Source organism: Puma concolor, chromosome B2, assembly GCF_028749965.1.
Source record: "Puma concolor isolate L17-30 chromosome B2, mPumCon1.1.hap2, whole genome shotgun sequence".
NCBI classification, from domain to species: domain Eukaryota; kingdom Metazoa; phylum Chordata; class Mammalia; order Carnivora; family Felidae; genus Puma; species Puma concolor.
In genome coordinates this window covers 144,428,719-144,446,441 of record NC_141671.1, presented here as the reverse complement: position 1 = coordinate 144,446,441, position 17,723 = coordinate 144,428,719, and the positions used below count along the sequence as shown (strand labels likewise).

The window sequence follows — 17,723 nt, the reverse complement described above, 5'->3', positions numbered from 1 at the left end:
AGGCTCCGAGCCATCAGCCCAGAGCCTGACGCGGGGCTCGAACTCCCGGACCGCGAGATCGTGACCTGGCTGAAGTCGGACGCTTAACCGACTGCGCCACCCAGGCGCCCCAACTGTGGGCTTTTAATATATGGCTTTTATGAGGTTTAGGTATGTTCCTTCTATCCCGACATTCTTGAGGGTTTTTATTAAGAAAGGATGCTGTATTTTGTCAAATGCTTTTTCTGCATCGATTGACAGGATCATATGGTCCTTATCCTTTCTTTTATTAATGTGACGTATCACATTGATTTGCGAGCATTGAATCAGCCCTGCAGCCTGGGAATGAATCCCACTTGATCATGGTGAATAATTCTTTTTATGTGCTATTGAATTCAATTTGCTAGTATCTTGTTGAGAATTTTTGCATCTGTGTTCATCAGGGATATTGGCCTGTAATTCTCCTTTTTTGTGGGGTCTCTGTCTGGTTTGGGAATGAAAGTAATGCTGGCTTCATAGAATGAGTCTGGAAGTTTTCCTTCCATTTCTATTTTTTGGAACAGCTTGAGAAGGATAGGTATTAACTCTGCTTTAAATGTCTGGTAGAATTCCCCTGGGAAGCCATCTGGCCCACGACTCTTATTTGTTAGAAGATTTTTGATAACTGATTGATTCAATTTCTTCACTACTTATGGGTCTGTTCAAATTTTCTATTTCTTCCCGTTTGAGTTTTGGTAGTGTATGGGTGTCTAGGAATTTGTCCATTTCTTCCAGGTTGTCCAGTTTGCTGGCATATAATTTTTCATAGTATTCTCTGATAATTGTATTTCTGGGGGATTGGTTCTGATAAGTCCATTTCCATTCGTGATTTTATCTATTTGGGTCCTCTCTCTTTTCTTTTTGAGACGTCTGGCTAGGGGTTTATCAATTTTGTTTATTTTTTCCAAAAACCAGCTCTTAGTTTCATTGATCTGTTCTACTGTTTTTTGGATTCTATATTGTTTATTTCTGCTCTTATCTTTATTATTTCTCTTCTTCTGGTCTTGGGGTTTCTTTGATGTTCTGCTTCTAGTTCCTTTAGTTGTGCTATTAGATTTTGTATTTGGGATTTTTCTTGTTTCTTGAGATAGGATTGGATTGCAATGTATTTTCCTCTTAGGACTGCCTTTGCTGCGTCCCAAAGGGTTTGGGCTGTCATGTTTTCATTTTCATTTGTTTCCCTATATTTTTAAATTTCTTCTTTAATTGCCTGGTTGACCCATTCATTCTTTAGTAGGGTGTTCTTTAACCTCCATGCATTTGCAGGTTTTCCAAACTTTTTCCTTTAGTTGATTTCAAGTTTCATAGCAGTGTGATCTGAAAATGTGCATGGTATGATCTCAATTCCTTTACATTTATTGAGGGTTGTGTTTTGACCCAGTATGTGATCTATCTTGGAGAATGTTCCATGTGCCCTCGAGAAGAATGTGTATTCTTCTGCTTTAGAATGAAAAGTTTTGAATATATCTGTTAAGTCCATCTGGTCCAGTGTATCATTCAGGACCATTATTTCTTTATTGATTTTCTGCCTAGATGATCTGTCCAATATATGGCCTCTGACTGGCGGGCACAGGCAGTCTTTGTCCTTTAAATGGTTATTTATATACCGTCTTCCCACAGCACTCCAGGGAGGGGATTGCTTTCTCCCACTGTGGACTGTGCCTCCGAACTAGGTACCGAGCCAGGGGCTGGCTCCCCTTCTCCCCAGTTGCACAAACAGGGCAGCTGGCCCCAGTCCTGAGAAAGCCCCGCAGTTAGAGATTGGATCTTTGTCCATCCTGGTCTGTGGTTTTTCTCTTGTCCGGATACAGTCCTACACTTCCCCAGACTCTCTTCTGCAGAAGGGGATCCCTCCCATCCGTGCCTACCTGCCTGTTTTGTCATCTCTCTCAGTTCTCTATCATGCACCTGTGGCCTTGCCAGGTTGTCCCCATGGGCCCCTGGAGATGGAATCTGTCACTCTGGAGCCCAGACTCTTGGAATTCAAAGTCCTTTGGTCTCAACACTGCTGTGTTTGAGGGACGAGGGAACTTTGGGTCCCCCTACTTTTCCGCCATGTTGATTTCCCGTTATTAAGTGCTATTTTTAAACAATTGTTTTTATAATGAACATGTATTCAGATGTTACAGAATTTAGAAGAATTGAATCTTAAAGACACAAGTTTTCCAAGGGGCATTTGATGTTTTATAAAAGGTGAAACATCTCAGGCATTGTGAAAATACTTTGTCAACTAAAAAAAGCCATAGAAATGGCTTGCACCTTGCTTTCTGTTGCGTTTCCTTTCTTGGGACTCCATTAAAAATAAAGCCATCTTTTTGAATGTATACCAGTAATATACCTGTGTATCTCTATAGGTAGAATTTCAAAACATTCTTATATTGTTATTATAAAGCATTCTTTAGAACATTTTGAAGGGACATTTTTTTTTAATGTTACAAATTTGAATATTGTTAAAAAATGATGATTCGGTCTGAGACTTCTTTGGGGTTATTAAATACTGGCCTCCTATCATCACACTGATCCTTAACACTTTTGCCACGGAGCGTGGGAGGAGGACATGGGGACAGCTGAGTGCCTGCTGGGCTTGGTATGTGCAGTTTTTATTTGGATTTATTTATTAGAACCTTCTTCCAGCCCAAGTAACTTGACTGAGGTTCCACAGCAACGGTAGGGGACAGAAGTTTTAAGCCCAAATCTCTCTGCCCTCAGGGTCCATGTTGTATTATTTTAAGTTATATAAATAACATGTGAATAGATTCTCCTGGTAAATAACTTCAGAGAACATAGAGCAAAAAAGTTAAACCCACCTTTTTACGGAGCCTTCCCCAACCCAACTCCCTCCTATGAGGTGATGACTAGGCACCAAACTAGGTGCCTTTACAGGTGTGTGTGTGTGCATGCGTGGGCGTGTGTTTACATGCACTTCCATACATATTTATGTGCAAAAAGTGTCATGTTTTAAGTACCAAAAACATGAAAAATAAATGAAGCCATATTGCACATAGTATGGCTTTGTGTCTCTTTAAAAAATAATGTTTTGGGGGCACCTGGCTGGTTCGGTCAGTACAGCATGTAACTCTTGATCTCCAGGTGTGAGTTTAAGCCCCACGTTGGGTATAGAGATTACCTAAATAAATAAACTTAAAAAACAACCCATACTGTAGCCATATTGTAGTATAATCCTATGTTGTTGAAGAAAAAAAGTGCATTATAAAGTATATAGCATGTATATATTAGGGGCACCTGGCTGGCCCAGTTGCTGGAGCCAACTCTTGATCTCTGGGTCTTGAGTTTGAGCCCTATGTCGGGGGTAGAGTTAACAAAAAAAAAAAAGGTCATTGAGAAGTCAAATAGCTGTCAAATACTGTGAATCTCTGAGCTGAGAAAAAAACGTTTCCTTCCTGAACCCCATGTTTTACAGACTTTCATATATCAAGCACTATTACTTTTTTAATATTCTTTTTTTAAATTGAAACCTAATGTACAGTGTTATATTAGTTTCAGGTGTACAATATGATTCACCCATTGTACGTTACTCAGTGCTTATGATAAGTGTCCTCTTTATCCCCTTCACCTGTTTCTCCCATCCCCCCACACCCTCCCCTCTGGCAACCATCAGTTTGTTCTCTATAGCTAAGTCTTTTTTTTTAGTTTGTCTCTTTTTTCTGTTTTTGTTTCTTAAATTTCACATATGAGTGAAATCATATAGTATTTGTCTCTGACTTATTTCAATTAGGATACCCTCTTACTGCAGCCATGTCATTGCAAATGGCAAGATTCCTTTTTTTTTTTTTTTTTTTTTTTTTTTTAAGGCTGGGCAATATTCTGCATATATACCACATCTTCTTTCTCCACTTATCTGTGGATGGACACTTGAGTTGTTTCCATATCTTGCTCTTCCATATTATAAATAATTCAGTATACATAGGGGGACCTATGTCTTTTTGAATTAGTGTTTTTGTTTCATTTGGGTAAATACCCAGTAGAGGAATTACTAGATCCTATGGTAATTCTATTTTTAATTTTTTGATGAACCTTCGTACTGTTGTCCACATTGGCTATACCAGCTCACATTCCCACCAAGGTTCCTTTTTTTTCCACATCATTGCCAATACTTGTTATTTCTAAGCAAGCTCATTATAAAGAAATCATTTCTTATGTGCGTTAAACACTGCTAATGTGACTGACAATCAGGATGAAATAACTAGTATTAAAATTACTGAGTTTAATAATTCTTGCTGAAAGCAAAATACCCTATTTTCTTAGTAATTGCAACTTTTGTTAGATTTTCTAAATAAAGAAAATGGCTCTTAAACCCCCACCTTCTTTGAGACCTCCTATAGAGGAGAGGGTACCTGGCTTGGGACATGACGTGCTGTGGGACCCAGAGGGCAGAATGGAGTTGGAGTAGTCGTTCTTTTCTGTGAGACAGACACTGGCGCCTGCCTTTCTCCTGTTATTTTCAGCCAGAAACCGCTCATAGTCTGAGATGGAGTAGCGTCGGCATTTAGGAGCTTGTTCTTCTCACCAGGTTGGGTTTCTATACTGGCAGAAGCAATGAAGTCTCCCCGCATAATGGAGGCCTCACATGCCGCCAGAACCCTGGCTAATCTAGACCGAGAGACCATGCGAGAAAAATACCAGGACGGCGTGTATGTACTACACCCCCAGTATCGCACAAGGTAAGAAAGCAAATGGTGTCGCTTTGTCTCCTGTGGGGAGGTAAGGCCTAGAGGGCTTATCTTTTTATTTTATTTCTGCGTAATTTAGATGTTAAATGCCTTACAGATAATCCTGATAACCTTATATACTGACTCCATTTGTCCATAATAACCTCAGAAGAATTGCAGGCTGTCATGAAAGTATGGAACTGGCTAAATTACCAGCGTGATTTTACACCAAGGGCCGACCTTCAGTAAGATAGTGTTCACCTCTTGGAGTGTGGCCCGCTTGAGTTTTGTAATGTGGGTTGTTTGTTTCACTGCTGGGTTCTTGGAGATCTGAGTTAATAGCTGATTAGGATTGTAGAGGTTGGTTTGCATGGAAGGACATAGGACACTCTATGCAGGCAATCCTATTAGTCTGGTTCTAGAACTCAAAAGGACTGCAGAAAGTTTATGCAAGTTATAAAATCATGCACTAGAAGGAGGAAGTTGTAATAAATTTGACTCCTACTCCTCAAGGTTATATCTGGTCACCATTTCCAGTTGTATCATTGCTGAGATCGTAAATATAGAAAGGACCACAATGAAAAACTTACATATTTCTGGGATTTTTGTCAGGCACTTTATGTATTTATTTATTTAGAATTTTTTTTTAAAGTTTTTATTCATTTATTTTGAGAGAGGGGGAGAGAGAATCCCAAGCAGGCTCCCTGCTGTCAGCGCAGAGCCCTTTCGCAGGGCTCGATCTCACAGAACCCTGAGAGCATGACCTGAGCTGAAATCAAGAGTCAGACCCTTAACCAATTGAGCCATCCAGGTGCCCCTTGTCAGGCACTTTAAAATAATACCTCAGAGGAGTGCCTGAGTAGCTCAGTCAGTTAAGTATCTGATTTCGGCTCAGGTCATGATCTCCTGGTTTGTGGGTTTGAGCCCTGTGTCAGGCTCTGTGCGGACAGCTCAGAGCCTGGAGCCTGCTTTGGATTCTGTGTTCTCCCTCTCTCTCTGCCCCTACCCTGCTCACACTCTGTCTCTCTCTCTCTCTGAAATAAATAAACATTAAAAAAAAATAATACCTCAGAAAATAGCAAAAACATTTAATTGAAAAATGGATTGCCTGGATAATTCCAATTTATAAACAAATAATATGGAAATGTATTTTATATGTATTGCATAATTGTGTGGGTACTATAAATAACTTACAAGTAATACTCTATGTCCAGTTTTTAAAAATGTCCTATCTAAAGACAATAAATTACCTTAAAATCTCATTTCTGCTAAACATTTCCCTTGATAAGTTTTAAAAAATCTCTCATGCATACTCAATTTGAAACTACACTAACTTAATTTCTTAAATACTGTTATTGATTTGTGGAGTATTCTCATGAAATTCTTTGGAGGGCAGTCTATGACATATGTTGCTTCATTGGTCACCAAACTTATTCCAGTTGACTTTGGTTGGTCTACTGGCTGGATCTGTGTCCACTTTTGTAGAGTAGCAAGCACGCTCCGTGTCTCTGTGCCCAGACTCCTTACAGGGATCCTCAGCGCACCTGTGCTTACACGGCCTGCCTTCGTGGTTTTACTTGCTGTCATATAAGCTTGCTAAGCACCATCCACAGAGTGCTGTGTAGATTCTTTCCCAAGCAGTAATGCGTTTATTCTGCTTCTTTTTAAAACTCTCTCCTCCTCAGTCAGCCCATTAAAGCAGATGTCCTTTTTATTCATGGCCTTATGGGAGCAGCATTCAAAACATGGCGCCAGCAGGACAATGAGCAGCTTTTAACTGAAAAGATTTTAGAGGACGATGCCAGGTATACAACATGTTGGCCTAAGGTAAGGAAGTGCTGACTTTGGTTAGGCCACCTTCTTCATGACACATTGGTGTCTCCAGCTGTCAGGGCCTCATTGTGATTTGCTTATTTTTCTCTTTCTACTGGGATTTTTCTTCCATGCAGATTTTCTGTTCCTTGGGGACATTTGTAGTATATTCCTGAACAGCTCGGCTTGTCACCCTGCCTTCTGTTGTGTAATTTCTGATCAGGGTGTGGGCTATAACTCTCAAGGAGTATTTCACTAAGTTAAAAAATGGGTGAGGGCCAGTATTTGTTCACTCCTATTAAAAATATAACCCATAACATATTCATAATAGTTAGCTAGTTCTGTGACTTTAATAATTATAAAAACAGAAATACTTTGAAGAAATAATTCTACTTTGGATTTCCTTGATGACATTTCTTCTGAGAGCCTTAATTCTGAGATGAATGCGTCCAGTGGAATATACCTAAAGTTCAGTGAACACGGTTGTTGCACACGTGCAGTTTCTTGGGCTTTGTCCCACCGTGGTTTCCTCACCTTCACAGAGGCTTATCCCGCAAAGAATGGTTTGCACTTGGTCTCTAGCAACACTGAAGTACGATAGACCCTGGGTCCACAGACAACTGTGACTCAATTAGTATCTCTGAGTTCCAGGTCAGATCTTCCACCGTCATATTCTCTGTGCTGAGATCATAACTTTCTATTAAGTGCTCTCCAAAATCTAATTTGATCTGGATTCCAAGAACTCCTTGCTTTTGGCTATAGTGCATTAAAATTGAGAATATGTTCTGGAAACTTGCATTGGCCTTATGCTTATAAATATTGGTGCCACCTTGTGACCAGAGACATAAAAAGATAAAACGTTGGAACTGGTTTTCTAGTCACCTTTAAACTTTATTCTAATGCTATGTTTATTAGTCGTCAGTATTACAGTGACCTTTAGTTACAGGTGTCAATTACTAGGAAATAACTGAAGCAGTGGAAATTCATATATGTTCTTTTGTACCTTTTAATCATATAGACATGGTTGGCAAGAGACTGTCCTGCTCTCCGAATTATATCTGTGGAGTATGACACCAGCCTGAGCGACTGGAGAACGAGGTGCCCGATGGAAAGGTAACAGAGGAAGTTGTGGGCTGGGAGGAAGGGCCAGGGTCCAGGCCACAAGTGGACCCTCTGGGGTGGGGAGAGGGGCTTTAGCTTTTGATGCCACAGACAGAATTTTATTATGAAAACCCTAGCCTTTTTTCTCTTCCTTCTAGAAGGAGTTAGTAATATATAAACAATGAAATAGTATAAGGCTTAGATACAGCGTCAATGTTGGATTCCTAAAGTGGTTCATTTGTAACTATTCTCATAGTAAGGACCAGTGGATTCTATAGCAAAGTCTCCTTTACTCTCAGAAGTAAACGTGAAGCTTTTTCCTTTCGTGTTCACAAGTATATTGACTAAAGGAAGCAAAGAAAAAGATGCTGAGCACTGTAGGCTCCCGGTGTCACTTGTAGGTCACATGTGCTGACTGTATATACATGAAGGAGCCCTGGACCTCTTGGCTCCGGGACCAAGACTGTAGCTGATTGTACCTTTGACCCACTGTGTGATCAACAAGCCATCTAACTTGTCTGGGAGGCTTGGTCTGCAAATTGAGAGAGTTGGTCGGAATCACTGTTACCAAACTGATTGGCACTGGTGAATGGCCCCCACTTAGGTGCCAGAGAAGTGTTCTGAGGGCCAGTGGGCAAGAGCTCAAGGGTCCTTCCCCATTTCACCTGGAGGAACTCTGACAAACCTTTATTGCAAGGAAAGGATTCTATATCTATAGTTTATTTTTATTAAAAAAAAAATTTTTTTTTAATGTTTTTATTTATTTTTGAGGCAGAGAGAGACAGAGCATGAGTGGGTTAGGGGCAGAGAGAGAGGGAGACACAGAATCCGAAGCAGGCTCCAGGCTCTGAGCTGTCAGCACAGAGCCCGACCCAGGCCTCGAACTCACGGACCGTGAGATCATGACCTGAGCTGAAGTCGGACGCTCAACCGACTGAGCCACCCAGGCACCCCTAGATAAACAGTTTAAAACTACCAGACTACACGGGGCGCCTGGGTGGCGCAGTCGGTTAAGCGTCCGACTTCAGCCAGGTCACGATCTCGCGGTCCGTGAGTTTGAGCCCCGCGTCAGGCTCTGGGCTGATGGCTCAGAGCCTGGAGCCTGTTTCCGATTCTTTGTCTCCCTCTCTCTCTGCTCCTCCCCCGTTCATGCTCTGTCTCTCTCTGTCCCAAAAATAAAATAAACGTTGAAAAAAAAATTAAAAAAAAATAAATAAAACTACCAGACTACATAGTTTTGAAGTTCCCTTTTTGTTTGAAAATTACTTTGAATTTTCTGATTCTGATAGCTTTCTGGCATTTCTAAATAACCAAAATGACGAAAGCTTAATGTTTGCAGCATAAATACAAGTAGAACTAACCAGCAATGGCAGGTGACCACATAGGTGAACTCACAAGAGACAACATGGTGTTATTTTCAGGCCACATAATGAGAAAGGACACACATCCTAAGTGGTGGGAGCAGTTGGTGCGAGACCCGAGCTTGACTTGTAAAAATTGCCACACGCATATTAGATGCTCAAACCCTGCTTGTTGAGTAAACGAGTGGTCTGTTCTGGGCCTGGATATTCCCAGTTATGCCAGTGTGACTAAGAAATGGGGAATGAGCAGTTGTAGAAATCAAGCAGAGAGAATAGGGGTATTCCTGACCCCAAAATGTAGTGTATGATATTGGCCCAAAAAAGTTCTTGTCTTAAAAAATTGGAGAATAAAATTTGTGGCGGGGAGGCAGTAGCCCCATGTTATTCCTGCTGGTTTCTTTTCGTTCAGGAAGTCCATTGCGTTCAGGAGCGACGAGCTTCTGAGGAAGCTCAGAGCTGCTGGTGTTGGGGACAGGCCAGTCATTTGGGTGTCACACAGCATGGGAGGTAAGTACATTTCATCGTTGTGAAGCCAGCGCTGTGAGGCTGTTGGAGCTGAGTTACCCCAGCTGTTTCACTTAACACTGGCCCTTTCCCCCCAAATTAACGTTTTTGGCTGTGGCTAAGTTTTTAAATTACTCTCCTCTCCTTCCCTGCTATTTGTTTTTCTACAAGGGGACCACAAGGAACAGGAGTTTGACAACATCATGATCTCATGTAGTGAGAGTCAGTAAACAGCAGAAGCAGTCTATGGCTTATATAAGCCTGACCTATAAATATCCCTCAGCATTCCTGGCTGGTCCTTGTGCTCCCCGCTTCCCTGCACCCCCGACCACTGCGGAGCCCACAGCCCCAGCCCCAAGCCTGCTGAAGGGGAGGTGTGATGGCATCTGGGACCTGGTGTAGGCTTGCTAAGCAACATCCCCTGCCCCTCCCAGCCCACTCCCCACCCCCTTTCTCTGCGAGTTTTCACCAGCTGCCCTGCAATGGGCCTTGTTGCAGCCTCTGACCTCGTTTATCTGATGAAACGCTCAGGATTGCAGACTCAGAGTTGGGGATTTTTCTCAGAGAAAGGAAGATGTAGCCGTTTGTGTCTGCAGAGGTCTACTGTCACCATCTAAGTGACCTTTGTGTTGCATCATCAGCTTCAAGCCCAGGGTAGGAGGACAGAAGAGATGGTGCCTTCCTGGGTGCATTTGCCTACGGAAGGTTTGTTTTCCTTGGGGGTTAAGCTTTAGGGGACTCTCTTTTGAATATTAGTACTGTCCTCATGGTGTGGCCATTAGTGGGTCACTGTGGGCAGGATGGGGAGACTAGTACTGCACATGTACTTCATTGATGGACACCCCAAATAGCAATGCCCGGCACTCCTTCTGTGGGACAGTGCATCCTGTGATAGAAGATCTGCATTTCAGGTGAGTTTGTAGAATCTTACCTGTTTGTAGGCTTGTGTTCTATACAGTTGGCCCTGGAATAGCATGAGGACTAGGGGCACTAACCCCTGCATAGTCAAAAATCTGCATATAACTTCTGACTCCCCCAAAACTTAGCTACTGATAGCGTACTGTTGACCAGACGCCTTACTGATAATGGTCAATAAATATGTTTTGTGTATGTATACCGTACTGTATTCTTACAATAGATAAGATCATGAGAAGATATATTAACAGTACTGTACGAAATCCATTATGAGTGGACCTGTACGTTCAAACCATGTTGTTAAAGGGACATCTGTATTCTACATTATCAAGTGCTAATATTTTAAAGCCCTGTCTGTTGGACTATAGAGAATTGTTTAAACTTTTAAAAGAAACATCTCTTTTTGTGTATATGTTCCCTACCACCACCCCCCTGCCCCGCTTTTTTTTTTTTTTAGAATAATGGAAGGAAGAAAAACAGCTCATGCATTCTTTTTCTTTGTACAACTAGGTCTTCTTGTCAAAAAGATGCTGTTGGAAGCCTCTAAGAAGCCAGAAATGAGTACTGTTATAAACAATACCAGAGGAATAATTTTTTATAGCGTCCCTCATCATGGATCCCATCTGGCTGAATACTCTGTTAATATTCGCTATCTTCTCTTTCCCTCCTTGGAAGTCAAAGAACTCAGCAAGGGTAATATTTACCTTCTGTCACGAAGGGAATTGGGATTGTATCACAATATTAGTTATACAGGACAAGGAGGAAGAAAGTGTCTAACTTGGCTATATTATCCCATTTTATTATTTGCACTTGGTCTTAGCCAAAAGGCCAAGAAGTGATCCCATTTTGTTATTTGTATACAAATCATGTTTAGACTGTCATAGAAAATTTTTAGTTTAGGCTTGATTTTTCTTTGATACTTTCCCTTAAGCCATTATTTGCTCAAATATAACAATTTTAATACTATCTTAAATATTTAAAATTTTAAGTATTATTCCAAATTACCAACGAACTGCTTTTTTCCATGAGTTCAGAAGGTCAACTTATTAAGACGTTAACAAAGTTTTAAGATTTTCAGGATAGTAATTATAATGCACTATCTTTACTTTGATTGATAAGCATTTTCTCTTTTTCTGGAACACCTATTGATCATTTTGGAGCCCCTGGCTGAGCCTTAATATATCACTTGTCTTTTTGTTCAGATTTGCTCTCCTGCTTTATGGAGAGTTACTTCATCTTCTAAACCTTCTATTGAACTTTATTTTTGGCAGTTGTTTTATTTTCCACAAACTCTTTCTTGTTCTCTGATTCTTTTGAAATCATCTTAATGATACTAATTCGAGGTTTTTCTTAAAGTTCTTTTCTGTTTCTTCACTGAGTTCTGTGTCTTCTGTGCCCAGGTTTTTTCCGCCCCCCCTTTCTTTTCTTTTTGTTCACCAGGTCTGTCTCTTTTAGGTTGTAGGGTATCTTCTAGGATATGGTCTGTCCTGGTTGCCTTTTCCTAGTTGAGGATGGGGGACAGGCACTCTGTGATTAGAGACAGGCTCTGTTGATGGGAGGTTGGGCTTTAGGGTGAAGGTGCCAGCCAGCACACTGAGGGACCCCTCAGTCCCACATACCACATTGCCCTACCTACTTCCAGTCAGCCAGTAACATGTGGAACCTCTCCCTCTGCCTGCTGGCCTCTGTCAGTTCTGGGGTGGCTTTAACTCTTTAGTCTCATCTTAACGGCTTCTTGGGAAGGAGAAAATAAGCCACGAACTTTCATCAGGACCCTAATTTTCTCTTTAGTACATTTTATTATGAATTGGGTAAACAATTTGTCACAGTCTTGTTTTCTGTAATTTTACAGATTCTCCTGCACTTAAAACACTACAGGATGACTTTCTGGAGTTTGCTAAAGACAAAAACTTCCAGGTGCTGAATTTCGTGGAAACACTGCCAACTTACATTGGTAGCATGATTAAACTGCATGTGGTACCTGTGGAATCAGCAGGTATTCACTCTTGCGAAATTTGTTCCCTATGAGATGCCTAGTTGGTGGTACCTATATTTAATCAGAAGCAACCCGTTTTTATGTTCAGCTTCTCAGTTAAGGAGACAGTTTTAAGGAGATCTAGATTCTATGATTCTTTTCAGCTATAGATTAAAATTTCTCTGCCAACATACAACCTTGGCATTACTCCTCTCCATCCCTGCATTTAACTGACTAGCTGGCCAGGGTTCATTGGCTACTTCTAACTTAGCCATAACCAGTGAGCTCTGTCGCATGAAAGTAAGAATACAGAGCCCTTGTGTCAGAACGAAAGGAGCATTTCATTTAACAGACTGATGATTGATTTGTTAAAGGTTTCTACATGCAGCTAAAAGTGTGGAAGCTTTAGTAAATGGAGGATTGTATTTTTTTTTTTAGTTTTTTCCATTGGAATCTTAGATGGGGAATATTCAAACACCAGTTTTGTTTTTTTTTTTTTTACAATACTGGAAATAACCAATACCTGTTACTATGGTGTATTATAATGTATCACAGGCTCTTTGAGGGTAGGGCCCAACTCTTAATTCTCTTTATAGCCTCCGATATTACTCTGTATGTAGTATATAACCCACACATTTCCCTTCTTGAACCGCTTTTCCCTCACCTGGTCAACTGGATCACCTCTGATACAGGGCTGGGTGCTATCTGGTGGTATTTGGCCATACTGAGGGCTCTCAGGGACAGTGTGGCTCTGGAGTGTCTGGCAGATGGTTCTTCAGCCTGTATAACAAGTTTTGTCCTAAGTCCATTATGTATTGAGCCTAAAGAGGCTTTACCGCAAAGTAATACCCCATAGGGTGAGGAGTTCATGGGTTGAAGAACTTACAAAAAGGACTTTGGAACTAGGACCTCTTGTCACTTCCAGCTAGGTGACTTTGTTAGGCTGAAACATCAGAAACTCTACTAGATCTCTCAAGCACTAAATCCTCTTACCCTGGTAGAGTGAAAGATGAATCCCATGTGAGACGTTCCCATTCTTGTCAGGATAAGGGAGCTCGTTATGAAGTATAACAACATAAACTCTAGAAAAAGAGGTGGTTAAAAGAACCGTGGAATAATTTAGTAATAACATGCAAATATATAAAGGTTTTGAGGATGATACTACTCAGGTTCTGTTCACTGTTAGCAAGTAGGCCAGAACACATAAATTCTACAAAGAGTTTATGAAAAGCATAAAATTATACCTGAGAATCCATTCTCATGTGATTAGTCGCATGTAGTTTAGCAATGGTCACACTTCTGGTTCCTTTATCTTTTTAGAGTCCATTAGCACCACCAAATCACATTTGGAACCACCCAACTGTCCTCGTTCAGTATTGACAGGGGAAGCCTCCATTTTTACTTAGATTTTGACATTTTTGTTTTCTTCAGATTTAGGCATTGGAGATCTAATTCCTGTGGATGTTGACCATTTGAACATTTGTAAGCCAAAGAAAAAAGATGCTTTTTTATACCAGCGTACCTTACAATTCATCTGTGAAACTTTAGCCAAAGATCTTGAAGACTGACCGTTATCCTCTTCCATTTTGCAAGAAATTTGGTGTTCTCTTTCTCTTTTAAAGCTCTAAGCAATCATGCAAACATATTCCCTATGGCATCACTGTGGTCTGAAGCATGTTGCAGGCAACAGCCTATTCTCATTTCATGCACTGAAAAGCACAAACCTAAAGTGGCAATCAAAGAATGAAGGGCTAGACTGGATTCTTTTGGTTTAAAAGAAATTCCATGTGCACTAGCTTATGTTTTGCAGCGTTGGCCCTGGTGCAGAGAGCAAGCTGCTACGGACAGAGACTGCCTTTTGTCATCTGTGACTGTCTCCAGCTCATACCAGGAAGAACACTGATGGTTTCTCAAGGGAGAGCAATCATCACCTTCCATAAAAATGCCATTTGGAGAGTACCTAGACTAGAGAGGAGACTGAACTATGGAATATAATATATAGAATATAAATATTTTTTGTTCTGGGTTTCCATGTGCTGTAAATTTAAAAATATATATCTGTGTAAACCTTTGTCTAACATTAACTGTCAGACTTGTCATCCATGGGCAGTTCCTTACAAGTTTTTATTTTCATATTGCTGAGAACAAATAATTCTCTTTTTAAAAGAATTGTAGCCTCTAGTAATTCTTTCCAGATTGCAGCTACCTATACTTGTAATTTTTCCCAGATAAGGATAAAGTAGCTAATCCATTATATATATATATATATATATATATATCAGCAGTACTTAGTATGAAGATTCTCTGATTCTCTTTAGCTAAGTAACATAGACCTTTCTTTCATGCTCATTTGAAAGTTGCATCAATTGACCTTGAGCATGTAAGAAATATGAAATCACGTTAATGACTTTTTAGTTTTAACAGCATTAAGATAGAAATCGCGTAATATTGATCCTTTTAAACATACAGTTGGTTTTTAGTGTATATACAGAGTTGTACGACCCTCCCCACTATGTAATTTCAGAACATTGCATCATCCCCCAAATTAACTCTATACCCATTAGCAATCACTACTCACCTCCTTTCCCTTCAGCTCCTGCCAAACACTAATCTACTCCCTCTATGGATTTGCGTATTATGGACATTTCATATAAATGGAATCATACAATGTGTGGCCTCTGTGTCTGCCTTCTTTTAGCATAATGTTTTCAAGGTTCATGTATGATGTAGCATGTATCAGTACTTCATTCCTCTTTATGGTCAAATAATGTTCAGTTGTGTGGAGATATACATTTGTTTATGCATTCATTGGCTGATGAATATTTAGGTTCTTTTCACTTTTTGGCTATTATGAATAATGCTGCTGTAAACACGTACAAGTTTTTATGTGGACATATGTTTTCCATTCTCTTGGATATAAGGAGTGGAATTGCTGGGTCCTTTTAAACCTATCTTTAGCATTTTGAAGATGGTAGACATTTGTAGAATGGGATAACCAAAGCTAAAACTATAAAGTACAGCATCTGAAGGTAAACTCAGGTCACCAGTAAACTCTCAACATGTAATTATGAACCAACCTAACAAGTGACTTAACCACTTGTTTTATTATGTAGATACAGTGAATGTAAGGATTAGCTAGCAATGGTAAGCTGACAATAAATACTAGCTAAGGGAGATCGATTTGCAGCTCTTAAAAGCTGCAGCCTGAGGTTCAGACTTCTAATTCACCACACCTCTAGAGGCTGACTGTGATCCTCCATGGAGACTGGGGAGGCAGATGGGAACCATATCTGCATTCTCCCTCTGGCCCATTTTAAGTCCCTGGTGTTTCCCTGGGAGAACCTTGCAAGCCAGTGCCCTGGCTTTTGTGGCTGCTACCCAGAGAATGCACCCCTCAATTGCTGGGCTCTGGTGGCCAGCAGGGCTTGTGTTTGGGGGTCCCTCAGGACTACAACAAACACAGAAACCAGTCAGGGCTCAGCACAGGCAGAAACCCCCATCTTGCAGTCTTCCCCTAGAAAAAGTCTATTTACATACTTTAAAAGCCCAGCTTCCAGTCAGCCTACATCTAGGTACTGATAGATCCTCCCCTTTGTAACATTGACAGGTTTTGGCAGATTCCCAACTAGTAGCAGATATTAAGAACAAAGAAGGTGGTTTGGACAGTCACAAAGCTTTGAGAGATAATCAAGAACTCAGACTGAATGGCAAGTTTCGTCTAAACAAGACCACTCTGTCAAGACTGGGAGAAGTGACTCCTTGATCTAATGTACAGAAACCAACAGAGTGTTGAGGAAAATGAATAAACATGAATATAGAAGATAAAACTTGAGAAATAGATCTTAATAAGATGGAGATAAGTAATTGACCTGAAAGAGTTCAAAATAACGATTTTCATGAAAGACAGAAAATGTAATCAAGTACCAAACAAATCACAGAGCTGGAAAATACAGTAAGAAACTGACAAATTCAATAGTGTTTCAATGACAGACTAGACTGTGTGGAAGAAAGGATCAGCAAACTCAAAGATGGCAGTGGAATTCATCCAATCAGAGGAACAAAAAGAAAAAAGAATGAAAAAGAGTGCTGATTTGGGACTTACGTGCATTATGGGACTCCTTGAAGGAAAAGAGAAAGGGACAGATGGCTTATTCAAAGAACTAATGGCTGAATTCTTCCCCAGCCAGGAAGCCCAGAGAATACCAAATAAGATGAATCCAAACACATCCACACCAAGACACATAATTGCCAAAAATTAAAAATGAGAGAATCTTAAGAGTAGCAAGAGAAAAATTGTTATGCACAAGAGAACACTAGAATACTATTAGATTTTTCAGCAGAAACTTTGCAGGGCAGAAGGGGGTGGCATAATATATTCAAAGTACTGAAAGAAAAAAATTGGCAACCAAGAATACTCTACCTGGCAAAGTTCTTTGGAATTGAAGACCTAAAGAATTTTCCAGACAAGAGCTTAAGGAGTTCATCACCACTAGACCAGCCTTACGTGAAAGGATAAGGGAATCCTTCAAGCTGAAATGAAAGGATACTAATTAGTAACAAGACATATGAGGGTATAAATCTCACTCGTAAGGGTAAATATGTAATTAAATTCAGAATACCCTAATGTTATAATAGTGATGGGTAAATCACTTGTAAATCTAGTATGAAGGTTAAAAGACAAAAGAACTAAACTATAATTTGTTAATGGATAGACAACATAAAAATACATAATTTGTAACATCAAAAAAATGGGAGGAGTAAAAACAGAGCTTCAGTGGGCATTTGAACTTGTTAGTTTAAATAAACTTATAAATATGTTTTATGTAAGCTTCATGGTAACCTCAATGCAAAAACATAGTAAATACACAAAAGAGAAAGCAAAAGGAAAACAATTAGATCAGACATGGAGTTACTACTGCTATCTTATTAACAATTACTTTAAATATAAATTGATTTCTCCAATCAAAAGACAGAGTCATTGAGTGGATTGGAAAAAAACAAAACTATATGCTGCTTATAAGACACTCACTTCAGCTTTAAGGATACACACACACTGAAAGTGAGGAAATGGAAAGAGACATCCCATGCAAATAAAAACCAGAAAGCCAGGGTAGCTGTATTTCTAGCAGACAAACTTAAAGCTAAAGATTGTAATAAGGGGAAAATGTCATTATATAATGATAAAAGGGCTAATCCAACAAAGAATATAACATTTGTAAATATTTACAACATAGCACCTAAATATATGAAACAAATATTAACACAACTGAAGAGTAAAATGCACTGCAATATAATAGTAGCAGGGACTTTAATACCCTGCTTTTCAACAACATATATATCATCCAGACAGAGAATCAACATTGGACT

The 17,723-nt window shown here is 40.0% G+C and overlaps 1 protein-coding gene across 5 annotated transcripts in view; it reads left to right on the top strand.

Moving 5' to 3' along the window:
• The window catches only part of SERAC1 (serine active site containing 1), a 66,571-nt gene extending 51,545 nt beyond the window's left edge, over positions 1–15,026 (top strand). For 3 of the 5 annotated variants that reach the window (XM_086708241.1, XM_025925691.2, XM_086708240.1), the window contains 7 exons: positions 4,550–4,700; positions 6,374–6,515; positions 7,519–7,613; positions 9,372–9,469; positions 10,892–11,074; positions 12,234–12,377; positions 13,788–15,026. In XM_086708241.1, the coding sequence (XP_086564367.1) occupies positions 4,550–4,700; positions 6,374–6,515; positions 7,519–7,613; positions 9,372–9,469; positions 10,892–11,074; positions 12,234–12,377; positions 13,788–13,924 (950 nt within the window). In that variant the 3' untranslated portion in view covers positions 13,925–15,026. Of the gene's footprint in view, positions 1–4,549; positions 4,701–6,373; positions 6,516–7,518; positions 7,614–9,371; positions 9,470–9,964; positions 10,863–10,891; positions 11,075–12,233; positions 12,378–13,787 lie in introns of those variants that run through there. The other 2 variants (XR_015251684.1, XM_086708242.1) reach the window with 2 other exon arrangements.
• Positions 15,027–17,723: the final 2,697 nt, after the last annotated feature.